The 27,057-nt window shown below is 42.3% G+C and overlaps 2 protein-coding genes across 12 annotated transcripts in view; one reads left to right on the forward strand and one right to left on the reverse strand.

Annotated features, from left to right (window-relative positions):
- Positions 1-8,410, forward strand: part of dennd4a (DENN/MADD domain containing 4A) — a 137,735-nt gene extending 129,325 nt beyond the window's left edge. For 9 of the 11 annotated variants that reach the window (XM_070858601.1, XM_070858600.1, XM_070858606.1 and 6 more), the window contains 5 exons: positions 515-632; positions 2,426-2,452; positions 4,411-4,573; positions 5,230-5,294; positions 7,365-8,410. In XM_070858601.1, coding sequence (XP_070714702.1) covers positions 515-632; positions 2,426-2,452; positions 4,411-4,573; positions 5,230-5,294; positions 7,365-7,501 — 510 coding nt within the window. In that variant the 3' untranslated portion in view covers positions 7,502-8,410. The remainder of the gene's footprint in view (positions 1-514; positions 633-2,425; positions 2,453-4,410; positions 4,574-5,229; positions 5,295-7,364) is intronic. The other 2 variants (XM_070858608.1, XM_070858610.1) reach the window with 1 other exon arrangement.
- Positions 8,411-17,051: 8,641 nt separating this feature from the next.
- The window catches only part of slc24a1 (solute carrier family 24 member 1), a 40,203-nt gene continuing 30,197 nt past the window's right edge, over positions 17,052-27,057 (reverse strand). Inside the window, exons 5-9 of the mRNA XM_070859124.1 lie at positions 23,352-23,485; positions 21,870-22,151; positions 21,606-21,695; positions 19,401-19,567; positions 17,052-17,306 (exon numbers count right to left, since the gene is read on the reverse strand). Of these exons, the coding sequence (XP_070715225.1) occupies positions 17,057-17,306; positions 19,401-19,567; positions 21,606-21,695; positions 21,870-22,151; positions 23,352-23,485 (923 nt within the window). The 3' untranslated portion in view covers positions 17,052-17,056. The remainder of the gene's footprint in view (positions 17,307-19,400; positions 19,568-21,605; positions 21,696-21,869; positions 22,152-23,351; positions 23,486-27,057) is intronic.

Raw genomic sequence — 27,057 nt, forward strand, 5'->3', positions numbered from 1 at the left:
ACTGCTCAGTACTCTTAATTCACATTGTTCCCTCTCCCACCACCATTCATAGACCTGTAAACAAGAGTTCTTCGTCCTGCTGCTATATGGCTCAAAGTGTTTTTCCTCAGCTGTAACCCAAGTTTGGAAGAGCAAAGTCTGTAATTGGACAACTGGGATAGTGGGCCATAGTACAAAAAGATTATGCTTTAGTAAAATGTTATTGACAACAGGAGACTATAAATTTAAAAGTGCAGACTAACAACCAGCTGCTTATTAGGGCGAACACCTAAAGTTAGCATCCACAACAGCGGAGAGATGTCACTATCTGATTCCAATTTAATACATTTATATTGAGCTCCGAAGGCTGTGGACATTGTGTAGCCATGGCCCAGCTCATAATCTCTGTAGATTGCTGTTTTATTTAGCATCATTAATCAGTAAAGCTTTTCATGTATGTTTTCCCTGTGCTGAGAACTGTTGCTAGGTCTGCTGTTGAATCTCTTGTGTACAGTAATAGTCGTGTATTTCATAGATCCCCCGGAGCTGGATGTCCGAGGACAGTAAGCATGTTCTCATTCAGATGCTGTGGGACAATCTGAAGTTGCATCAAGATCCTAGCCAGCCTTTCTATATCCTCTGGAATGCTAAGAGTGAGTGGAAGTTCATGCTTAACAAATAATTAATGTCTTGAGACTGTATCAGGAAAAAGGCACGACTAAAAACAGTATTAATGAGCTCACTGTTAACTTGATCACAGAATTACATAACTGAAATATTGTTGAAATTACAAGGTAGCTGAAGTATTCCGTGCTGGTGCTAGAATATACCGATATTAACTCGGCTCCCTCACACTGTTGGGTGTGATCACCCCTCCCAATCTGTTTAAATTCTGTTTTTTTTTTAAAAGGGCTTGTTGCTGATAATTTTTTTAATTATTAAATGTGCAGCTGGAATTACTTATATACTTGTATTTCTATCCTTTTGTCACCTCCAGACTGGAACTATTCCAAGGCTCTCCTGGCCGGCCACTCTCCGTAAACTTCTGCTCATCCAAAACTCTGCTGCCTGAACAAAGTCCCACTCACCCAGCACCCCTGTGCTTGCTGACCTACATTGGCTCCCAGTCCAGCCTCAAATTTAAAATTCTCATCCTCCAGTTCAAATCCCTCCATGCCCTTGCCTCTCCCTATCTCTGTAACTTCTTCCAGCCCCACAACTTCCCCGAAATCTCTGTACTCCGAGATCTCTGCCCCCTTGTGCAACCCCCAATCCCTTTGCCCTCCATTGGTGGCCATGCCTTCAGCTGCCTAGGCCCTAAGCTCTGGAATTCCCTCCCTAAACTTCACCCCCCACCTTCTTTCTCATCCTCAGACTCTCTCTAAAACCTACCTCACCAAGCATTTAGTCACCTCTCCTCATCTCTAGTTCTTTGACACGATCTCACTTTTTACTGACTACCCTCTGTGAAGTACCTTGAGACTTTTTCTTGCGCTGAAGGTGCTATATAAATGCAAGTTGTTGGTGAGTGTGTAATATACATCACAGCATATGTTAACTTGCTTACTAAGACTTGAGTTTAATTCTCAATGTTTTATAGGCTTTTCAGTATCTTTCTATTTATGGAATGTTTTGCATGGGGCAGTATATGAATGCAGTTCTAGTTAAATCTCTGCATTAGCTGCATCCATCACTCAACATTAAAATATGGGCTAAATACAAAAACATATTCATGTTGAACTCTCGAGTTCCCAAGCACTGAAGATCTTTGGATGGTGAATGATGGGACTTTGTGTGCGATATTTCTGCCTCTTCAGACACTTCCAAAGTACTACAGTAAACTCCTCTGGTATTCAGTTCATCTTTAAGATTTTGAACATTTTATTTTCAAGGCATGTTTTGATTTCAAAGATTTAAAGTTGACTTTGCTTTAATTTTAGTGCCTCAGGTTTGATTTTGTTGCCGACAACTTCACAATGATGAGAATGGCAATTGGCCCTTTTACATCTTTTAACTTTAATTCAGCTACTGCTTATAGACAGCAGGAATTAGGGCTGCAGGCATTGGAGGACAGTGTTTTACATTTGCTGATGAGGAACCTGAGTTGCCAAAATCCAGCAGGCTCCCGGTTTCAGTCAATATTGTTCAGTTAAACTGGAAAAGTAGTTGGGGGTTCTGTCTTCATCTAAAAATCTGCTGGAGTTGATGAACACCACGAGTGTTTTATCTGGACTGTGTAGTCAGGGGGTAGCTTGGGGTAAGATTTGAGAACAAGTCACCTTCACAGCCTATTGATTGGGAAGTAAGCTTTGTGCCAGTGTATCTAAAGGAATTGTGTTGAAAAAAGGCGAAGTTCAAGTTTGAATAAGCAGCTGCTCGAGTGCAGTTGGTTTCTGAAGTCTATCTGTTCTTAATGCGGCTAACCAACCTTTCTCTGTCTTCACAGGTCTTAATTACACTCTGTTATTTGAGAGTGAGTGTCATATTTGTTCTTCATCTTTTGTCAGCACTAGTTCAATTTACCCATTATCTTTTAAATAGAAGTTTCATTATTTTTAGAGAAAATGCTTGCCAGTAATTATTTTTTTGTTGATTTTCTAGTTTAACTGCTATGTTTTCCTATTTCATGATGAAATCTGTGCCACTGAGTGAATTGCTGTGTTTCTAATTTCATTACCATCTACAGCTTTTAAACTGCACAGATTTTACAAACATAACGTGAATGTTTCAAAATACATCGAAGCAAATCTTCTAGAAATCTAATTTTGTCAAGAATATGAACATATCCAACTTTTGCTGCGATCATTGAGCTGCCCTTCAGTCAGTGTCTGCAATAGCTTGTGTACTGTGTAACTAGTCACCACACGCCTCATTCTGTGTAAGGACCACAAAACAGAATTTTGATGATTCGTAAACATTTTGAACATTGGTAAAGTTTAAATCAGTGTAAATACTCCACTGGTGGATGGGTCCTTGCATCATGGGTAGCGATATTCGTGCACCTGCTCCTTTTCCCCCTTTACACTACTCTTCATTGCCCTCTCTCCTTTTCCTCTCCTGAAAGCATTAATTTCCTGTTGGGATATAACTCCATTAGCTAACCCAAGTGTTTGTTCTTCATGTGTCAGCCTAGATAATGTGTTTTGGCAGGAACTCGCCAACTGAGGCTGATCCTGTTCTTGACCAGCATGCCGACACTTCCAAAGAGGATCACTGGATCACAATCCACAGTGAAAACCTCGGCTGATTTTTTTTTCCCCCCTCCTTTGCTCTCTGAGGCCAACTATACCGTATAAAAGTACCCTGATGGACATCAGCTAATTCAACGCAAACCGGGTATCTAACCCAAGACCCTCTTGGTCTAAATGGCTCAACTACTCATTGCCTTAAACAGCTGAAGCATTGGGGAACCCATCACCTTTGTTCATGAGCTGAGCCAGGTCCTATAGGTCACTGAGAAAGGACTGAAAACTGGAAGGAAAAGTGAAATAAAATGGAAAAAGAAATCAGGAGTAACACAAATAAACTCCCAATTCTGAGAAACCAAATGAAAATTTACATAGAATGAGCTGTGTGCAGAAATGTAAACAGATATTCAGTAAAGATATGGAGAGATGGAAAGAAGTGACTGAAAATATATATATATTTCTCACATTCATCAATTTCAGTTAAACCAGGCTTAACTCTGACTGACATTCGTCCAGCTTGTTATATGCAGTATTGTTTACAGTGGGGGAGGCGAGAGAGAGAGACATGCACTCACACACACATGTAAAACTTTCCTTTTAATAACTTTCTCAAGCTGATTGTTCCTTACTGTGTGCTGTCTGGGTATTGTAACTTGGACCAAATTATCCTCGTCCCTGCTATGGGAAGTCATTGGTTCCCCCGTGGGCTTCGATGTAGATGAAATTCCTGAAAATTGATCCCAGACAAAATACATTATACACCATTATCCAGTACCACTGAATGCCAATACAACCAAGTGAAATATAAACAGTGAAAAGGTACGCTGGCAGTGGTGAAAACTAGCAGTGTTACAAATCTGATTTTACTAAAGCACAGCTGCTTCAAATTTTAAAGAAACCTCCAAAAATAGAACTTAATGCAGGAGTCACAGCCCTTTCATTTTTGGGGTGTAGTTTCCAACACCGATGAGGAAGGTCTGCTGTCTCCAATCAAAGTAAAATAAAGTTCAGTGGAATGGCAATACTTCAAATGAGGCCGAAGTTAGCGGTCTTTCTGTGATGGATTGTGTGAGGATTGCATCTCGGCTTTGCAGTCAGCAATGCTGAGGATCACTGCTGGAGCAAAGTGGATTTTTTTTAAATATTAAAAGCTTTTGGAGAAATTATACATTGTAATTTCCTGTTGCAAAATAATTCGACTTTAGTTTTGGAATTAATACGAGTAAATGTTTTCCACTTGCAGCTAAGAAATATCCCCTTGTTCACACTCTCAGAGATGAAGACCACTTATTTAACAAAGATTTTCTAGATAGCATTGTGAAGAGTATTCAGATGAATGACCTCTATAAACCAATGAGCAAGATTCTGGAGGTGCTGAGCACCCAACCACATTTTAAACGGCAAAGGTGAGCAAAGTGATATTTATTCACCTCTTGACTTTTCTCAATTCACCTTTTACACATTAATCACAGACTGTACCTTGTTTAGTGTTCCAAGCATCCCAATTCATTTAATTCTATTTCAAACATTAATCCCATTGATTCCAACTTACCCAGATGCTTGGGTGAATTTGTAGACCTGGGCAATAAGTGCGTGTATGGGATGCTTGTCTTAATCCCCATCTGCACCGGTCCTTCTGTAGCCTGTCAAGTGTGGGCATATTCCATTACCCTAAGGACTGTGAAGACTAGCTAAACAGAAACCGCAAATTTAAAAAGTTAAGAGTTGATGACTCAATTGGTTCAAAAGAGAAATGCTTAACACTAGAATCATAGAATCATTGAACGGTTACAGCACAGAAGGAGGCCATTCGACCCGTCGAGCCCGTGCCAGCTCTCTGCAAGAGCACTTCAGCTCATCCCACTCCCCCGCCCTTTCCCCATAGCCCTGCAGGTATATTTCCTTCAGATAATTATCCTATTCCCTTTTGAAAGCCACAATTTAATTTGCCTCCACCACCCTCTCAGGCAGTTGGTTATACAAGATGTGCTATAGGGTTCAGGATAATGTCTATTATTAGATTTTCTTTTTAATTGTAATTTGTTTTATTTCTTCTTTGAAGGAGTTTATACAGAGAGATTCTATTCCTCTCACTTGTGGCACTTGGGAAGGACAACATTGATATAGGTAATGTTTCTTACAGTCTTTAAGATTTTTCCTGACTGATCATTGCGAACTGGAAGAATCCAGTGCTCTGGGATCCCACTGGGACAAAGGGCTTCGCAGTACTCACCATGTAAAAGTTATAGATTCCTAGCTGTTAATCCTTTTATAATAGGCTGACCTGATTAGTTTAGGTTAACCGATGTGTGTCTGAACTTAGGAAGCACCATCAGTGCCTGTCAATGTACCTGAGAAAATACTCATCAGTTTATTCACCAGTCAGATAACAAACCTCTGATGTAGAATATTTAGTCATGAATGAACTGAAAGGGAAAACAGCAGATTGCTGACAACAGTCTCCGATTAACAGCTCGTTTCATCAACTCTGCCCAATGGGAGGGTAAATGATTCCAGACACCGTCACAGCACGGCTAATTTATCTATATTTCCTGCAATTCCTTTCAACTTATGTAAAGAACTACGCAGACTTACAACTTCCTGTCCACTGTAATCAGGAAATCGTGCATTACTTTTAATGCGTTTGTTTTGAAGAGAATAGTATTGTCAACCAGTGTTGCGTATAAGTGGAACGCACTGTGTTACATAAGATGCCATGAATGCCACAGATTATTTACTGATAAAATTGTCCTTACCAATGTCACCCTGTGATAAGAACATAAGAAATAGCAGCAGGAGTAGGCCATAAGGCCCCTCGAGCCTGCTCCGCAATTCAATACGATCATGGCTGATCCGATCATGGACTCAGGTCCACTTCCCTGTCCGTTCCCCATAACCTTTTATTCCCTTATCGGTTAAGAAACTGTCTTTCTCTGTCTTAAATTTATTCAATGACCCAGCTTCCACAGCTCTCTGAGGCAGTGAATTCCACAGATTTACAACCCACTGAGAGAAGAAATTCCTCCTCATCAGTTTTAAATGAGCGGCCCCTTATTCTAAGATTATGCCCCCTAGTTCTAGTCTTCCCCATCAGTGGAAACATCCTCTCTGCGTCCACCTTGTCAAGCCCCCTCATAATCTTATATGTTTCGATAAGATCACCTCTCATTCTTCTGAATTCCAATGACTAGAGGCCCAACCTACTCAACCTTTCCTCATAAGTCAACCCCCTCATCTCCAGAATCAATCTAGTGAACTTTCTCTGAACTGCCTCCAAAGCAAGTATATCCTGTCTTATATATGGAAACCAAAACTATGCAGTATTCTAGGTGTGGTCTCATCAATATCCTATATAACTGTAGCAAGACTTCCTTGCTTTTATACTACATCCCCTTTGCAATAAAGGCCAAGATTTCATTGGCCTTCCTGAACACTTGGTGTACCTGCATACTAACCTTTTGTGTTTCATGCACCAGGTCCCGCTGTTCTGCAGCACTTTGCAATTTTTCTCCATTTAAATAATAACTTGCTCTTCGATTTTTTTTTCTACCAATGTGCATAACCTCACACTTTCCAACGTTATACTCCATCTGCCAAATCTTTGCCCACTCACTTAGCCTGTATGTCCCTTTGCAGGTTTTTTGTGTCCTCCTCACACATTGCTTTTCCTCCCATCTTTGTATCGTCAACGATGACCTGCCGAGCAAAAACTGTGCCTTTGCTGTCCCATCTTTTCCCTTTCCCTCTCTCTCTCTCTCTCTCTCTCTCTCTCGCTCTCTGCTCCCCATTCCCGGGTTCTGGTGAGGGACGTGTGGTCAGTCAATCTGTGCCTGACGGTATGAGGGGGCAGTTTGTCGGCTGTGCAGCTCCCTGCTTCATCCTGCCAGAGACAAACGCTCATCTCAAAGAGATAGCCTTGCATTCTAATTATACAGCAGGTACAGTGAATCTGCAAATAGCTCATTAAATCCATTATTTTTTTTAAACAAATAAAGCTACAGAAAGTTGCAAGAAAATGTAATTTTAAATGAGTGAGCAGGATTGTAAAATAGACAACATACATATCTCAAACTGCAGGATAAGCTGTAAGAAACAGTGTTCATTTTAATTATTTTTGCTTCATTTTTCATAGTGACATTCTTTACCATGTTATTTTTATATATTCTTCCTGTTATCTACATTCTGTATTTCAACCAGATGCATTTGACCGAGAATATAAGATGGCATATGATCAGCTAACTCCCAGCCAAGTGAAGCTGACCCACAACTCTGATCGGCCTCCCAGCTCTGGTGTTATGGAGTGTCGCCGGATCTTTGGTGAACCCTACCTGTAGGAATCCTGCCTGCCGTTACCCTGACTGCCGTTACCCTGCCTGCAGGCTATATCACCAGTGCGTAACTACCACAGTGCGCACTGTGCAGTGGAAGCTCAATACCTGGTCTCTCCAAATATGACGACGTTAAATTGTGATAATCCCTCGGTGGTTAAAAGACAGGGAATTGTACAGGAAATTAGTTCAAATAGAAAGTTATGTAAATATAATTAAGATGGCATTTTAAATAGTTTTGTATTATATAGTGCTACTGGGCCAGGTTAGCAAGAAAGATTGCATAGACGATTGAGAGCTCAGCTCTTCAGAATATGCTGCTACTGTGTACATAATGACCCTGGCTACCATCGCATCTCATCAAGTCTGTTAGCCGTATGTTCCTTTTTTAGAAGTACTTACAGTCTGAATTGTATAAATGTTCATAGAAGAGAAATGTGTAAAATTAACATGTTTTTCACCTATAAAAAGTACTTTTCAGTATTTGTATATTTAAATAATGAAATCTTTTGATGCTATCTACCTTTATAATTATATAAACTTATATGATGCAGCTTCAAAGTATGCTTGATACATATATAATGTGGTGCAATATGTTCCTTTTAGAAGTTGCTCTGCAGTTTTTGTGGTACCTAGACGTCTGATAGAGAGATGATACGTCACGTTAGGTCTTCTGAATCCCTGTTCTGAAAGGGAATGGAAAAGGCAGTCCAGTGAAAGGGCCTTGGGGCTGAATTACTAGAAGGTCAGAGCCATGCTGTCTGTCTAAAATATATCTGTTGAGTACTAGCTGAAAGGACATTGATTGAGATCAAAGATAATGTGCGTGTAAACTCATTTTTTTATGTTTAAAAATCAGTTTCCTATGGGAAAGTTAAATTGTATTTATTAGCTTATTAAATAACACTTTTTGAATTATCTGTTACTGTTGGGTTTCTGAATATGAAAAGTTACCGTGATATCTAATAGAATATTTTTAACTGGAATGTTTCTGTTTAACGTCTTAGTGACGCTTTACGAAATGGTCCGGTTTTGTGTATTTTAGTTAGATCTTCAAAGGGTCTAGGGTTCAACTCTTTACGTGGTTTAGAGAATTTTAAAATAGAGAATTTTATACAAAAATACTTCTAAACCTGCCCCTTCCAAGAGAATCTGATGGCACGCAGACAAGGTATGTTAGCAGAGCAACAACCAAACCTGTCTAAGCTGCCTCCCAACAATCACCCGCTGTTGCCTCACATGGAAGAACAGGACTTCTGCATTGCTCCATACTCCAATAGGTTATTAAAGAAGCAGAGACACAGTTCTTGCTCCTGTTATATCACCTGTTCCTACTGCATTTGATGTTTGCCTTGGCTCAATGATAGCACTCTCACCTTTGAATCGGAGGGTCATGGGTTCAAGCCCCATTCCGGAGACTTCAGCAACTGTCGTCAGAGCATTCGGTAAGACTGGTGATTTCATGTACACATAGCCAATGCATTACTTTTATTTATTAGAATGTTGAACCTTATGGGTACATTAACACATTGAGTTTGTTAATTCAGTCATGTTTGACCTATATTCATAAATATAGGAATTGCTAGATGAAAAAAGACCAAGGTCCCTCTAGTTCGTCTTCTACCACCCTGACAGTCCTGTGATCCAACGATAATGGGGTTGTTGACCAATCATGGTAATCAATCTCTATCAATGAGTCTATAACAGACCCAGACATGAAGCGAGGAAGATCCCCATTGGTGGAGAGCTTTGGGAACCACAGGACCAAAGTCACCGGTTCCCCCCGAGCTCGCTGCACTCACCACAAGTCACATAAAAACATAGAAAATATGTGCAGGAGTAGGCCTTCGAGCCTGCACCACCATTCAATAAGATCATGGCTGATCATTTACCTCAGTATCCCTTTCCTGCTTTCTCTCCATATCCCTTGATCCCTTTAGCCGTAAGGGCCATATCTAACTCCCTCTTGAATATATCCAATGAACTGGCATCAACTACTCTCTGCGGTAGGGAATTCCACAGGTTAACAACTCTCCGAGTGAAGAAGTTTCTCCTCATCTCAGTCCTAAATGGCTTACGCCTTATCCTTAGACTATGTCCCCTGGTTCTGGACTTCCCCAACATCGGGAACATTCTTCCTGCATCTAACCTGTCCAATCCCGTCAGAATTTTATACATTTCTATGAGATCCCCTCTCATCCTTCTAAACTCCAGTGAATACAGGCCCAGTCGATCCAGTCTCTCCTCATATGTCAGTCCTGCCATCCCAGGAATCAGCCTGGTGAACCTTCGCTGCACTCCCTCAATAGCAAGAACATCCTTCCTCAGATTAGGAGACCAAAACTGAACACAATATTCCAGGTGAGGCCTCACTAAGACCCTGTACAACTGCAGTAAGACCTCCGTGCTCCTATACTCAAATCCCCGAGCTATGAAGGCCAACATACCATTTGCCGTCTTCACTGCCTGCTGTACCTGCATGCCAACTTTCAATGACTGATGTACCATGACACCCAGGTCTCTTGCACCTCCCCTTTTCCTAATCTGCCACCATTCAGATAATATTCTGCCTTCGTGTTTTTGCCACCAAAGTGGATAACCTCACATTTATCCACATTATACTGCATCTGCCACGCGTTTGCCCACTCACCTAACCTGTCCAAGTCAGCCTGCAGCCTTTTAGCATCCTCCTCACAGCTCACATCGCCACCCAGCTTAGTGTCATCTGCAAACTTGGAGATATTAAACTCAATTCCCTCATCCAAATCATTAATATATATTGTAAATAGCTGGGATCCCAGCACTGAGCCCTGCGGCACCTCACTAGTCATAGCTTGCCATTCTGAAAAGGACTCGTTTATCCCGACTCTCTGTTTCCTGTCTGCCAACCAATTCTTTATCCACGTAAGTACATTACCCCCAGTACCATGTGCTTTAATTTTGCACAGCAATCTCTTGTGTGGGACCTTGTCAAAAGCCTTTTGAAAGTCCAAATACACCACATCCACTGGTTCGCCCTTGTCCACTCTATCAGTTATATCCTCAAAAAATTCTAGAAGATTTGTCAAGCAAGATTTCCCTTTCATAAATCCATGCTGACTTGGACCGATCCCGCCACTGCTTTCCAAATGTGCTGCTATTTCATCTTTAATAATTGATTCCAACATTTTCCCCACTACTGATGTCAGGCTAACCGGTATATAATTACCCGTTTTCTCTCTCCCTCTCTTTAAAAAGTGGTGTTACATTAGCTACCCTCCAGTCCATAGGAACTGATCTAGAGTCAATAGACTGTTGGAAAATGATCACCAATGCATCCACTATTTCTAGGGCTACTTCCTTAAGTACTCTAGGATGCAGACTATCCGGTTCCGGGGATTTATCGGCCTTCAATCCCATCAATTTCCCTAACACAATTTCCTGCCTAATAAGGATTTCCTTCAGTTCCTCCTTCTCACTAGACCCTCGGTCCCCTAGTATTTCCGGAAAGTTATTTGTGTCTTCCTTCGTGAAGAGAGAACTAAAGTATTTATTTAACTGGTCCGCCATTTCTTTGTTCCCCATTATAAATTCACCTGAATCTGACTGCAAGGGACCTACATTTGTTTTCACTAATCTTTTTCTCCACATATCTATAGAAGCTTTTGCAGTCAGTTTTTATGTTCCCAGCAAGCTTCCTCTCATACTCTATTTTCCCCTTCCTAATTAAACCCTTTGTCCCAACTATCCTTAATTTCCCTTGTTAGCCACGGTTGAGCCACCTTCCGTTTCATTTTTATTCCAGACAGGGATGTACAATTGTTGAAGTTCATCTATGTGATCTCTAAATGTCTGCCATTGCCTTTCCACCATCAACCCTTTAAGTATCACTCGCCAGTCTATTCTAGCCAATTCACGTCTCATACCATCGAAGTTATCTTTCCTTAAGTTCAGGACCCTAGTCTCTGAACTAACTGTGTCACTCTCCATCTTAATAAAGAATTCTACCATATTATGGTCACTCTTTCCCAAGGGGCCTCGCACAATAAGATTGTTAATTAGTCCTTTCTCATTCTCATCACGTCTCACATTACTCAGAAACTGGATCCCAAAATGATATTTTCTGAAAGAAACCTATCTAATTTGCATTTGAATGAATCAACACTAAGCCTTAGCATTCACATTTCTGAATCTATACATTAAGTTGTATTCGCAAAATATCTAACTTGTTAGCTGACTTCTAACTTCTAAGTGTCAGCCGTGGCTATAGAGTCCATTGTAACACTATTGGTGATCTGGATTGGGAATTAAGATCGACTGGAAACCAGTGTGTGGTGAGTGACCGGGTGATAATTACAGAGTAGCCAGTGTTACATTACGATGCGTTCTGCGAACATTGCTCCTTAAAAGGTTCTCGGTGCCCAGACCGCGAGGCTCTCGATGGTACCCAGGTGAGGAATCTCATTAATATTCTCCACATGCCCCTGACTAATTAAACCTCAGCAGCGACCAATTCCTCGTTCTGCAAATTTTTGCCTCGGGTATCTTTTCATGCTAGATATCGTTAAGTTGCCACCATCATCTGGTCTCCACACAATAAGTTACCTACTCTTTTTTTTTTAAATGAATGGGTGTATGAATAGTATTTGAAACAATAGAACACTGCTCAGTACAGCTTCACATGAAGTTCGTTCTTGATTTAAAGTTTTTTTCATATCTTTATTATGCTGGTGCTTTTGGTGAAAAGAATTTAAGGTGACCATGTTGTGCTTTCTGCAGCTGTAAGTTTAAAAAAAAAATTAAAACTCTTAATGAATTAATCTGTGGTCTGCAAAAGTAAGACAGCATAGCTTAACAAAGGCAGGGTGTGTTGGACTTGAAGCTGTTTACATGGAAGTGATGTCTTCAGTTATATCCAGAGATTTGAGCACAAAAATGTAGATTGACACTGCAGTACTGAGAGAGCGCTGCACTGTCGGAGGTGCCGTCTTTTGGGTGAGATGTTAAACCGTCTGCTCTCTCAAGTGGACGTAAAAGATCTCACGGCACTATTTCAACGAGGAGCAGGGGAGTTAGCCCCGGTCTCCTGGCCAACATTACTAAAAACAGACTAGCTGATCATTATCACATTGCTGTTTATGGGAGCTTGCTGTGTGCAAATTGGCTGCTGCGTTTCCTACATTACAACAGTGACTACACTTCAGAAAGTACTTAATTGGCTGTAATGCGCTTTGGATTGTCTGATGGTTGTGAAAGGCGCTATATAAATGCCAGACACGAGACTCCCAAAGTAATTCCTACTCGGAACTCCTTTACGGCAAGCGAGCCAAAGGTGGGCAGAGGAAACGTTACAAGGACACCGTCAAAGCCTCCCTGATAAAGTGCAACATCCCCACTGACACCTGGGAGTCCCTGGCCCAAGACCGCCTTAAGTGGAGGAAGTGCATCCGGGAGGGCGCTGAGCACTTCGAGTCTCATCAACAAGAGCATGCAGAAAACAAGCGCAGGCAGCGGAAGGAGCGTGCGGCAAACCTGTCCCACCCACCCTTTCCCTCAACGACTATCTGTCCCACCTGTGACAGAGACTGTGGTTCTCGTATTGGACTGTTCAGCCACCTAAGGACTCATTTTCAAGAGTGAAAGCAAGTCTTCTTGGATTCCAAGGGACTGCCTATGATGATGATGATAAATGCAAATCTTTCCTTTTATTTCTTTTTATATTTTTGACATTAGAGTCACCAATATTAGCAGGGTGTAGGCAGCCGAGATTTGGATGAACGGAAGTTTACTGGCAGAGTTTGGGGGGCCTGGCAGAAGAGCATTGGAATAGCTGAGTGTGGAGGTACCAAAAGGCATGGATGAGGTGTTGGGGTCGGGTAGGGGGGATGTTATGCAAGTGGCATTTATGGATTGGAACAGGGCAAATCAAGAAATCTCAAAGTTTCTCACGCATTGTGTGTGTGTGTGTGTGTGTGTGTACGCTTCCAGGTCACACCTTACTTGCTAGTATCACCATTTTCTGGTGGAACTGACTATTTCTACTGGCCTTTGTCGGTCCTTCTGCTCCTGCATCCCCTCGAGACTCCGCCCCGAAGCCTCCCACCCGAAACCGGAAGTGCAGTCAGTCTGACCATGTTGAAGCGGCGGGGAGAGAGAGCCTGGGGGGGGCCGGGGAGAAGAGAGAGAGCCGGGGTGAAAGGGGGGGTAGAAGAGAGAGAGCCAGGGGTGAGGGAATGTGGGGGGGCCGTGGGAAGAGAGAGAGAGCCCGATGGGGGGGGCGGGGAGAGAGAGAGAGCCTGGGAGCGGGGGGGGGAGAGGAGAGAGGAGAGCGAGTGCCCTGGGGGGGCAGGAGAGTGGGGGGTGGGGGGGCGGAAGAGAAAGTCACGGGGTGGAGGATCGGAGGGGATAGAGGTTCTTCCAATCCAGAAGTCACGACAATGTCACTATTACTTCATACCCAATAAACCTGTTACCAATCTGTACACAATGCCCCATCTATGGGTGTGGGGGGTGTGGGTAAGGGACTTCGGCTGGGGGAGGGGTGCACTTGTGCTGAGGTAAGGGACTTCAGCTGGAACTTGGTGGCTTTTGCGGAGATCTATCCTCTGTGGATCGAGTTACAATTTGCGAAGTCAGTCAGAACTTGGGCTGGGCGGTTCCAATTACCCACTCCAGAGAAACTTCAGGGTGTGGCTTATCCTCCAAGGGGACCAATCAGCAATAGGTCCAGTGATATTGGAGAGCCAATCAGAGACGAGGTGGCCATTTTGGCAGTACAAATAGACGCATCCTTTTCTGGTCATGCATTTGTGTCCACGATTGCCATTTAATTTTAATATGTCAACTGTCACAAGTTCAGTTTTGGTCTGCTGTGGTGCGAGGTTCTCTGCCACTCATCTCCATCTTATATTTATAAATACACACTTATTAACTGACTATAAGTTACCAGTGATTTAATAAATCTTTTGTAAATATTAAACATTTTTATTACAAGAAAACAACCCAATCATTCTGTCCACCTCCTTCAGTTTCCATGCCGCCTTCTACAACCACACAATGCATTCAACATTTTAAACACAATTGAAACCAGTTTAATCTTGGAACAAAATGTACCGTGAACTCTTGAAATTCATTATACACACATACATACAAATCCTGTTGCTGCATTAGTTTTATGAAACACAGATCAGATGGTATGATCAATGTGCTATTTCTCTCAAAATATTAATTCAATAAATACAAGTCAATTTTAAAAAAGCACTAAAAGGATTGCCTTGTTTTTATGCTGAGTCACACGGTATGCTGATTGCTTGCTGTGCTCAGTAACTCTGTAACTAATACTTAGTCTTTCCCAGCACAGCATATACTATGGGGCAGTAATACTTTAACTGATAGTTTCTCAACCCAGTATCTCGAGTCCATATACATTTCAATTATTGCCCCATCCCAAATGACAGTACTATGAAAAACCCTATTATCCAGAGTGCATAAACATGCTGTATTTTAGAATACTTCTATGATGTCTCTATATAGAGGGGACATCTTCTTGCTATCTTCCTGCTGTCAGTAGCACAGAGCAATCAGAGGACGCTTTCTCCCCTGTTGGTACCAACACTTTCTAGAGTCTCGGATAGTAAGTTATCGCTGACTCACTAGACACACAACTATCCACGTTTACTAGCCCTTGTTCGAGATGGCTGGTTGGCACTCTCTGCAGAGAAAAAAGCGCTCTCATTGATCGATCATCTCAGGTGAAAATTCAATAGGATGGATACAGAGAAGCTGTTTCCTCTTTTGGGAGAATCCAGAACCAGGGGGCACAATTAGAGCTAGCACTTTTTCATGCAAAGGGTAGTGGAAATCGCCCAAAAGGCTGTGGATGTTGGGGGGTCAATTAAAAAAATTTGAAGATTGGGATCGATAGATTATTGTTGGGTAAGGGTATTAAAGGATATGGAGCAAAGGTGGGGAGAAAGAGTTGACGTACAAGTCAGCCATGTTCTAATTGAATGGCGGAACAGGCTCGGGGGGCTGAATGGCCTCCTGTTCCTGTGTTCCAGTCAGCCTGTTGATACCGTGAAATAGAAATCGAGAGCAATAAAGTCTAAAGTAGCACGAAGCAGCTTCTGAGACATGATGAAGCACACAGTCGTAATGCAAGTCAATGATGATAATGTTCAGTTCATACAACAGGAAGTGACCCATTAACCACGAACAATGCAATGATTTTACAAACAGCAGTCATCTTTCGCCTTGTATATAAAAATAGTTTAGAATGTGTTTAAAGGGGCTGGTGTCTTCTTGAAAAATGAGAGCACCATCTCTGAAATGAGCTTCATTCAATAATTAGTTTTATTAGGTAGGTTTGAATAATTTTTTGGGAGGGGTGGAAGAAATTATACAATTTGTGTGCAGGTTTGGAGGGAGGGAAATGAACCTTGACTCTATTCATCAAGGGAAAGGATTACGTAGTGGGGAATGGGTTTTTCCCTTTTGGCACCCAGTATCAGAAACGATTCCTCCCTGATCAGATTTAGCACAGTTTAGATATCGGGTGAAACTCTCTTCTCCACCAAACCATCTGTCGCCATCAGAACATCCCCTTACTACAGCAGTCTGACATTTCTATTTTCTACCCCTGCCATTACCCTGTTCACCGAGTACGATTACCACTAAAGACATCAGAGTAAGTGACTATCAAACAGGCAAATTTGGTTTATTCATTATTTTAACTGGTTGTCTGTTAACACCTTAATTGGCCTCTATGCTGTAGTGTCAATACTAAACTGGCAATTTGTACGGTACAGATAGATCCACTGAGCAATGGATTGAGACTGCTGAGCATAACCCGGATTGCGATGGCGATCCCAGAACTGCCAGTTCCCTCGATCCTATCTTTGAAACGATTCAAAGGTAAGACTGTTGTGTCCGTCTCCTCTGATTTGGTGTCCTTAAGTTTCCATTTTCCAAAACACTGTTGTCATTTTAATGGTGCATTAATGACCAAGCGCCACTGAAAGCTGCCACTGTTTTGGGGCTATTTCTTCATCAAGTTCAGTTCATGGAAGGGTCTTGGCTGAGGAGCATGTATCCAACCACTTCCACAATGCTTTTTACAACTGTTTTTCCAAAATGAACTTTAATTTCGGGCAGAATTCACATGGTTTGTTCGAACACCTGGGTTTGATGTTCGAATGGCTTCTTCTGATTCAATGCTTTTTATAAAAATTGAATAGCGAAATACGCAAATGGACTTTTCAGCACTATTAACCATATCCATGTTTGGAAACTGATATCACCAGCACCTTTAATACAAGACAATAGTGGCTGTTTAACTAATGTTACCTTTTTCAGCAGGTTTGCATCCAATTGTCACCAGTAATTGTCACATTTATGGCAAATGTTCATCAATTCTGGTCTGAATTTATTCATAAAATCAATTGCAATGATGACATTGTTGGGGAGGGATGAGGTTGATGCTTTAGAATGTTTCCTTGCACCTACATTCTGCGTGTTTCAAAGTTTCAATCGAACCAATCCTTGGTAGTGTCCCCTCATAGGTCAAGGATAGAAAGTCAAAGTTCATATGGACACTGGGCACACTATGATCCTGTCCTCTAGCATTACGCTGATGATTAAAAACATAAAGTAGAGGCAAAACATGATGAAGCCCAAGATTTTGTTCATCTGCCACTTGGAGAGGCCAATGGAGATGATCACGAACAGCAGCATCAGGAAGAGAAGTACAATGGCACAGAACAGGCCATTACTGCTGACCTGCACTGGCTTCAAATTGTTAAAGGCAGCATGCAACAACCAGGGCACTGGCAGCCTGTCAAACAGAAGAAAAAAGGTTAAAAGATGAGTAAATGTGATTGTGTATGAGGGAGGATGGTTGTGTGTATGGGAACAGTGATTGAGTGCTTGAGCTGTGCACTGAGGCTACCAGGAGGCGTTGAGCAGCATTACTTTATGCTTTGAAATCCCCGCATGGTAAACTTGGCTGGGAACAAGGAGTGAGGTGAGGGTTGGCAACTCGCTGACCGCGTTCAAGCCAAAACAGGCTTGTGTACCTCCAAGACACACACACACACACACACACGCGCACACACAGGCTAGAAAGCAGTCACTGGTTCTTTGGTTGGTTGGGAGGGGTTTAAAGTTCTCTTGTTCAAATGCCTTCATGGTCTCATCCCTCCCTTTCTCTAACCACTTACAGCCCTACAACCCTTCAAGATCTCTGCGCTCCTCCAATTCTGGTCCCTTGAGCATGCCCAATTTTCATCGCTCTGCCATTGGTGGCCGTGCCTTCAGCTGCCTAGCCCTAAGCTCTGGAATTCCCTCCCTAAACCTCTATGTCTAGCTACCTGTCTCCTTTAAGAAGCTCCTTTTATATTATTGTTTTTCAATTTGTACCCATGGGCAGAGCAGGCCGGGTATGAGAACACGCTGCATCGCCAATCAGTGGGCCCTCCATAGTGAAGGTCAGACTTTACAACAAATGTATTTTGCTCACGTGCCACTCTCCCTATACTAAGGGACAGCCGTAGTTTGCATTCCTGCATTTTGTTGCCCGCCAATGAAGGTGCCATAAGAGTTTTATTTTACTTGGTGCTGCCTTAAGGGCAGCCAGAAGCCCTTCCATAGCTGATGGAGTCTGACATTCTCTTCTCCCCCCCCTTCCCCCATGGGTGCTTAGAATCCATCACCCAGTAACTAGTTAATTTGCTCACATCCTGGAATGGGGCTTCAGCCGAAACCCTTCGGACTCTGAGGTGACAGTGATACTAGCGGGGCCAATCTGCCTCTTAAATCAGCTTCAGATGGTAACCTGTTGTACTGACATTTTCAAGACAATTGTTTAACTTGACAGCGCTCTGAGTGATTGTGTGAAGCCAGGGTTGAGAGCTGATCAGATTGGGAAACCTGTGATTAGGTACTACTCTGAACACGTCTGTTGAAACAGGACTGTGCCCTCCCACCTGTGCGATTTAGAGGCTAGCATAGTTCTGACAGCACCTAACCCTGTACGTGCATCTGCAGCACCGGTGCAGCTCTGAGTTTCTGCACAGAGTGCGTGCTGGTTTTTTAATTGGTGTGAAATATCTTTCTGTCGCATTCAAATTCTTTCTGAAGTGTGTAGTTACATCATCAAGTTTCCAATTAGGCCCTTTTCAACCTATTAAAATCATTGATTCCTTTTGAAACTGGTGGAACAGCGAGCATTAATAGAAGAATTAGGACTGTATATCCGTGCTCTACCTCCTTTCTCTCAATCGGGCCCCTTTTTTTAATCTGTGGATCATGGAAAGTGGGACAATGCAGCATAGGTGAAGCCTGCTGTGGATCTATGTTTAGCACGGAAAGGAAGAAAGAACTTGCATTTATATAGTGTCTTTTATGACCTTAGGACATTTTAAAGAACTTTACAGCCAGTGAAGGACATTTGAAGTGTTGTCAACATTGTAATGCAGGAAAAGCAGCAGCTAATTTGCGCACAGCTAGCTCTCACAATCATCAATCAGATCATTTGTTTTAGTGATGTTGGTTGAGGGATAAATCAAGTGCAGCACTCCCTCAGCACTATCCTGGAGTGTCAGCCTGGATTTTGTACTGAGTTGCGGGAGTGGGACTTGAACTCGCGACCTTTGGACTCCAAGGCATGGGTGATCTCACTGAGCCACGGCTAACAGGAAGTTGGATAAACAGTAAACTTGAAAGGTTACGCATTAAAATATAGACGCGGGAGGAGGGGTGAATATCTGTGGATGATCTTCAGTTCGTCCAATTGTATCTTGAGTGGAAGAGCTGCAGAAACCACAAAGTGTGGCGTAAACGGAGACCCCTCCCCTGCGGAAATTCTTCCCCCACCCCCCTCCCACAGAAATTCACCCCATTATCGCAACAGACTGCGAGCAATACTTGCCCGACGGTGATATCGAAGATGTTACTTCCCACCGAGCTGGACACCGCCATGTCCCCCAGACCTTTGCGAGCGACGATAACACTGGTGATGAGGTCAGGGATTGAGGTGCCCGCAGCGAGGATGGTTAAACCCATTATCTCTTCGGAAATTCCAATCGTTTCACCGACCTGGGTAATAATGGAAATAGCTGTATGATCCGTGAGCTTCTACTAGACTGCAAAAAATACATCACAGAAACTCACTATCTTCATACTGTTGACTGGAGTGAAAAGGATTTCTGATCCAAGTGGAGAGTTTCAGTTTACTGTGTAAATGCACTGCCTGCTGTAGCACGTTATACAGAACTAAAGGTCCAAGTTTGAATTAGTTACTCTCAACTGGACTGAAGTTGGACACTAAAATTTGCCTCAGTACCACTGGGATTGGTTGGGAAATGTCAGCCAAAGTTTCCTCTAGTGATTTCTACTAGATGATGCACTACACAATGACTTTGAGATTAGGAAGAGATTTAGCAATGACGCCCTCCCTTGTCAAATAGTTGATGCTCAATGTTTAGGCTCGCACCAGAAGTCACCACTTGAGCAGGGTGTTGGAGGGTTGCTGATATCCACGGAACCATATGCAGCATCTTCTGGGGACCTATACACCAGTGAGTGTCAACACCTACGGACCCATACCCCAGTGAGAGTCGATGCCTTCTGGGGTCCCGTACCCCAGTGACAGCCAATACCTTCTGAGCAAGTTATTATTTAAATGGAGAAAAATTGCAAAGTGCTGCAGTACAGCGGGACCTGGGTGTACTTGTGCATGAAACACAAAAGATTAGTATGCAGGTACAGCAAGTGATCAGGAAGGCCTTTATTGCAAAGGGGATGGAGTATAAAAGCAGGGAAGTCTTTCTACAGTTATACAGGGTATTGGTGAGGCCACACCTGGAATACTGCGCGCAGTTTTGGTTTCCATATTTACGAAAGGATATACTTGCTTTGGAGGCAGTTCAGAGAAGATTCACGAGGTTGATTCCGGAGATGAGGGGGTTGACCCATGAGGAAAGGTTGAGTAGTTTGGGCCTCTCCTCATTGGAATTCAGAAGATTGAGAGATGATCTTATCGAAACGTATAATATTATGAGGGGGCTTGAGCAGGTGGATTCAGAGAGAATGTTTCCACTGATGGAGAGAGACTAGAACTAGGGGATATAATCTTAGAATAAGGGGCCGCCCATTTAAAACTGAGATGAGGAGGAATTTCTTCTCTGTGTTGTAAATCTGTGGCATCCGCTGCCTCAGAGAGCTGTGGAAGCTGGGACATTGAATAAATTTAAGACAGAGATGGACAGTTTCTTAACCGATGAGGGGTTTTGGGGAACGGGCAGGGAAGTGGACCCGAGTCCATGATCGGATGAGTCCATGATCGGATCAGCCATGATCGTATTAAATGGCGGAGCAGGCTCGAGGGGCCGTATGCCTTACTCCTGCTCCTATTTTGTATGTTCTTGTGTACCCCAGTGAGAATCGATACTTTCTGGAGACCCATACCCCAGTCAGTCAATGCCTTCAAGAGAGGAGAACATTTCAAAAGGAATTCCACAGGACTGAAGTCCTTTCCATTTATTCATATCAAACTAATTACTGCAAAGTCTGCTAATGCGAGGAACTGCCCTTGTTCATTCCCAGTGGATGGAATAAAAGGAACCAAGCCATTTCTCTCATTTGACTCTACAGGATTCTGAACACTTTCCCAAATTTCTCATAGATTTCATACAATGATACAAGCAGAAGATTTATATACCTGTATAAATGCCCTAACTAAGCATAAATGTTTTCTAGTTATCTGTCATATAGTGCTCCTTCAAACTGAATACAATTGCTGTAGTGTTAAATCACAACTGAGGGGATCTCTGGGTTTTCAAATCTAATTATATTTGTGCAAAATATGTTTCTATTCATCTTTGTCATGTTGAACAGCTCAATAATTCAGTAGGTGGAGAGTGGCACAGATATTAAAATGCAGTTTCTGGGAATCCTGTTCTAAGGAGAACATTTCTCACCAAACAAATTCAGGACTCGTTCTGTATTGATATAGTTAAGCGTTCCAGTACTTAAAGCTGTGAATCGTGTGGGTTTTATATTCCAGTCGTAGCCCACACATCCATAGATTGAATCCGTGTGGCGTCAAGTAACTTTTCAGTAACACTACACCTACCTGGTGGGCCCACCACACCATCAAGTATGAAAAAATGCCTATCCACATAATCGATCCAAGAAAACTTCCGATGAAGTATTTCTTTGAAGCCTGTTGAAGAAGAAAATAATGTATGTCACAATGTAACCTCTTAAACTGGGGGCCATTTAATTTAATTTAATTTGGGGTTTTTAGGGTTTATGATGTTGAACTTGATCAAATTTCAGACTCATCACTTGCTGCATTGCTAATGACTAATTGTCTACAGAATACTTTCTCACTTACTGTGTTTCGGACATCGGGCACCGTTAGCCAGAGCGGGAACACAATAGGTAGTAGGCACAGATAAGTGACCTGTTTCCGTCGGGTGTCTGGCCATTCAAGACTTAAAGGTATATCCTCGTTGACTTCCTCCTCATCCTCCTCTTCATTGATCTCGTCATCATCACTATCTTCATCGCTGTCGCCACTATCATCATCATCATCATCGCTACCATCAGAACCACCATCACCGCCACCGTTTTCACCACCGTCGTCTTTTGCGTCGTCTTTTCCATCGTCTTCATCCTTCACGTCATCTGCTTTCTTATGCCAAATGATTTAACATCAGAAATGCAAAGATTCATTCAAAGCATTCACTATATTTTGCTCATGTTTAAAAGGTGTTTGAATTGTGAGTCACGTTATGGTTTAGCATTAGATTTTTGAGCATACCAGGTACCTGGTGTGCAGCATGTATGTATATTGGAAGGGAAGAGCTCAATTCTCCAGTACATCTCCTGAGTCAAGGACTGAACTTCAACAGCTTTCTGTTCAAAGTTCAAATAAGTCAGATAAGACCAAACCCAGTTCATTCAGCAACAAGGATACAATACACCGCATTGCTGATTGGTCCAATATACACCACACTTCTCTGTATTCAATTTCATCTGTTACCAATCTGTCTATGATCTCCTGAAGTCTCTTACCATCCCCACTGTTTACAGCATTTCTAGGCTTTGTGTTATCTTCAAACTTTGAAATTATGCTCTGTGCTCCCAAGTCAAGATCATTAATATATATCAAAAAAGCAGTGGTCCCAATACCGACCTCTGGAGGACACCACGGTATACTTCCCTCCATTCTGAAAAACAGCCGCTCACCACTACTCTCTGCTTTCTGTCCCTTAGCCAATTTTGTATCCAGGAAGCCACTGCCCCCTTTAATCCCATGGGCTTCAATTTTGCTAACTATTATGTGGCACTTTATCAAACACCTTCTGAAAGTCCATATATGCTAAATCAGCTACACTACCCTCATCCAGTGTTATTTCAAGAAAGAATTCAACCATAGATTTGCTCCTATGAAAGACAAAGTTGAGTTTCAAATTGAATTCTCAATATTTCCCAGGTTAGAAAAAGTGCCTGCTTCCAATCAAATCAACCAAGTGGTGTTTTCCAGAGAGTTTCTCGCCCGTGGCCAGCCTCTAGTTTTTCATAAGCCCATTTCTATGGCAAAGGTAAAAGTCTGAACCAGGAGCAGCAAAGCAAACTAGCTCAAGAAGAACTCGGTATTAATATCAGTAGGGTTCTGCCACCACACTGACACAGCCACTGTGTTGAGATAGTGACCATGTTGGTCCAACCCCCACACTGAACCTCTATCACTGGCCCATGATGAATATTCTCCTCTCCCATTAACACTGCTCCCTCTCCACTCATCGAACAGAATGGACTAAATGTAGAGTAGTTGAAACGGAAGAAGAGTGGATCCTTTGGGGTCACGTACTTGGTCTTTGGTGGGATTGGCTTCATCCTCGGCATCTGCTATCGGTGACGATGTGGACGGTGGGTCAGTTGGGGGGGTCACTTCAACATTCACCGAGCTGGTGAGATCTGTCTTCTCATTCGTCTCTTTATCTACTAAAATGAAAGTACCAGAATCTTCAATGTTTCACTCTATACTTTATGTTCATTATTAAAAAGGATGTTATTTCAGTATCAGTTTTCATTCTGGCTCAATTCTTGCAACTACTAGGAATCACTTTTTAAAATTTGAATTCAATTTAATGGGAAAAAAATCTAGAAATGAAAACCTGGTATCAATAAAAGAGACCATGAAGCTGTCGGATTGTCATAAAAACCCAACTGGTTCACTAATGTCCTTTAGGGAACTAAACCTGCTGTCCTTATCAGGTCTGGCTTATATGTGTCTCCAGTTCCATGCCAACATAGTTCATTCACTCTTAACTGTCCTCTGAAATGGCCCAGCAAGTCACTCCGGTTGTAGCTAACTACTACCAGTGGTTCAAGAAGAAGGCCCACCACCTCCATCTCAGGGCAACTAAGGTTGGGCAATTAATGCTGGCTTTGCCAGCGACACCCACATCTCGAGAATGAATTTAAAAAATCTTTCTCAAAGATCCACTTGAAGTCAGCCATTTGACAGTCTTAATAAGTAGACATCGTAATCTAGAAATTATTGTTGATAATATTAGTAGACAAATGTGTCTCACATTTATATAGTATTCCCCTGTCCACTATTGTAGTGGAGACAGTTACCTGTTTATTTTAAATGTGCTAATAACCCATTAACATGGTGACAAGAGGGGCAAGCATTCATCTTGAATATCACCTACAGCCATTTCTCCACTGCGGGGTGAGTGATGTGACTTATTAATCGGTTACTACTTTGAGTTAACGGGTTTGTAGATTTGACAACATCACTGCATCGTCATCATTGGGCACCTTACTCAGCAAAAGTACTCCTTAAACACTCTCAGAAAGTGCAACTCCCCAACTCCTCAAAGTATGCAGCCCAGAATGGGTAACAGAGGCTTCCTCTTGTAATCCAATGTTCAAGAACACTTTTTATTTTCAACTTTATTTTTGGTGAAATTTTCTGTTCACCATGGTGAAAGCCAGTATTATATACAGACATACAAACATATGCAAATATCAGATGGGAATAGGCTATCTGGTCCATCTAGCCTGTCCTGTAGAGTTGTGATGCCTCATACATCAGTTCAAGACTTCTTACTCCCTCGGGATAAGCAGAAAAACATCAAAAAACCCAAGCCCAATTAGGGGGGAAAATCTGAAAATTTCCTCTCCAAAGCCTCCCAGTGATTGAAACTAGCCCAGAAACCAGTGTTGGGAATCGAAGATTGTTTTCTACTTTACATACTTCGTATCAGCATTCCTAGACCCATATCTAAGTGTAACACAGAGTTACAGTAAAGCTCTCTCCTGAGTAAAAGGGAATATTATTTGAATGGGGAGAAATTACAACATGCTGCGGTTCAGAGGGACCTGGGGGTCCTTGTGCATGAATCCCAAAAGGTTAGTTTGCAGGTGCAGCAGGTAATCAGGAAGGCGAATGGAATGTTGGCCTTCATTGCAAGAGGGATGGAGTACAAAAGCAGGGAGGTCCTGCTGCAACTGTACAGGGTATTGATGAGGCCGCATCTGGAGTACTGCGTGCAGTTTTGGTCACCTTACTTAAGGAGGATATACTAGCTTTGGAGGGGGTACAGAGACAATTCACTAGGCTGATTCCGGAGATGAGGAGGTTACCTTATGGTGATAGATTGAGTAGACTGGGTCTTTACTCGTTGGAGTTCAGAAGGATGAGGGGTGATCTTATAGAAACATTTAAAATAATGAAAGGGATAGACAAGATAGAGGCAGTGAGGTTATTTCCACTGGTCGGGGAGACTAGAACTAGGGGGCACAGCCTCAAAATACGGGGGAGCTAATTTAAAACCGAGTTGAGAAGGAATTTCTTCTCCCAGAGGATTGTGAATCTGTGGAATTCTCTGCCCAAGGAAGCAGTTGAGGCTAGCTCATTGAATGTATTCAAATCACAGATAGATTTTTAACCAATAAGGGAATTAAGGGTTATGGGGAGCAGGCGGGTAAATGGAGCTGAGTCCACGGCCAGATCAGCCATAATCTTGTTGAATGGCGGAGCAGGCTCGAGGGGCTAGATGGCCTACTCCTGTTCCTAATTCTTATGTTCTTATGTTGATGGATTGGATTGCGCAGTAGGTTTAGCACAGTGGCCTTTCACCTGTGGGACTTGGGTTCCACTATGATCTCCTTTCTCTGCCAGTTTCTAGAGCTTCCGTGAAATGTGTTTGAAGAGTTTCAACCTAGTACCAAAGTGAATGGACTCCCAGATCGACCAGTGGAGGCAAAAACCTAGAATCAGTTAAACAATTAGTTGCAACAATGAAGGGACTATGTGGATGGGCTGAATGGCCTCATCTCCTGACCTTGATGTTGGGATAAGAGGACAGGCTAATGATTTAGGAATGAGTAATGAGCCAGACTTAGTTAATAATCTAACAATAAGGGAACATTTATCTAACAAATCATAATATGATCCAATTCAATGTTGCTTTGAAAAGGAGAAACTTAACACAGTTACTAAGATTCAAGATTTTGGTACAGCTAACGTTAACTGGATGCGACAAACTGATGACAGCAAACTGATCAAAACTGTTATTGGGTAAAACTACAGTGAAAGGTGTTCAAAAAAGAAGTTGGCTTAATACAGAACCAGTATATACCCCTAAGGGGGAAGAGCTCTACTTACCAAATAAAAAGCCAGGTGAGAGATAACATAAAACTAAAGGAAAGAGCATACAAAAATGCAAAGAATAGTGTACCTCTCTGCCAGTGCCGCGCAGTGCGTGAAACATAGGCGGCACACCCTCAAAAAAGTAAGAGGGAGCATTGACCTCAAACATTCACTATTTATTAATGACTTCGATAACGCAATAGAGAGCTACATATCCAGGTTTACAGATCGGTGGTATAGTAAATAGTGTAGACAGGAGCATAAAATTACAAAGAGACATTGATAGATTAAGTGAGTGAATGAAACTGTGGCAGATGGATTTCAACACAGGTACGTTTGAGGTCATCCAAAGAGATTTAGAGGTCCATGTATACAGATCACTAAAATGTAGTCAGGTACAAAAAATAATCAAAAAGGCTAATTAAATATTAGCCTTTATAATTAGAAGGCTAGGATATAAAGGGGAGGAAGTTTTGCTACAGCTATACAAAGGTCTAGTTCGACCACATCTGGAGCACTGTGCACAGTTCTGGGCACCGCACCTTAGAAAGGATATATTAGCCTTGAAAGGAGCGCAGCGTAGATTCACCACATTGTTATCAGGGCTCCGAGGATTAGATTATGAGGAGAGATTACATAAACTATGCTTCTATTCTCTGGCATAAGCATGATTTGATTGACATTTTTAACATTTTGAAAGGAATTGATCGAGCAGGTGGAGAAACTTTTTCTGCTGGTGGTGGAGTCTCGGACAAGGGAATGCGATCTTATCAGATCCAGGCCATTCAGGGGAGACGTTAGGAAACACTTCTTCATGCAAAGGATGGTAGAAGTGTGGAACTCTCTCCCACAAAAAGCTCCAGATACCAGCTCAATTAATAATTTTAAATCTGAGATTGATAGATTTTTG

Source organism: Pristiophorus japonicus, chromosome 17 (genome assembly GCF_044704955.1).
Source record: "Pristiophorus japonicus isolate sPriJap1 chromosome 17, sPriJap1.hap1, whole genome shotgun sequence".
Lineage (NCBI taxonomy): Eukaryota > Metazoa > Chordata > Chondrichthyes > Pristiophoridae > Pristiophorus > Pristiophorus japonicus.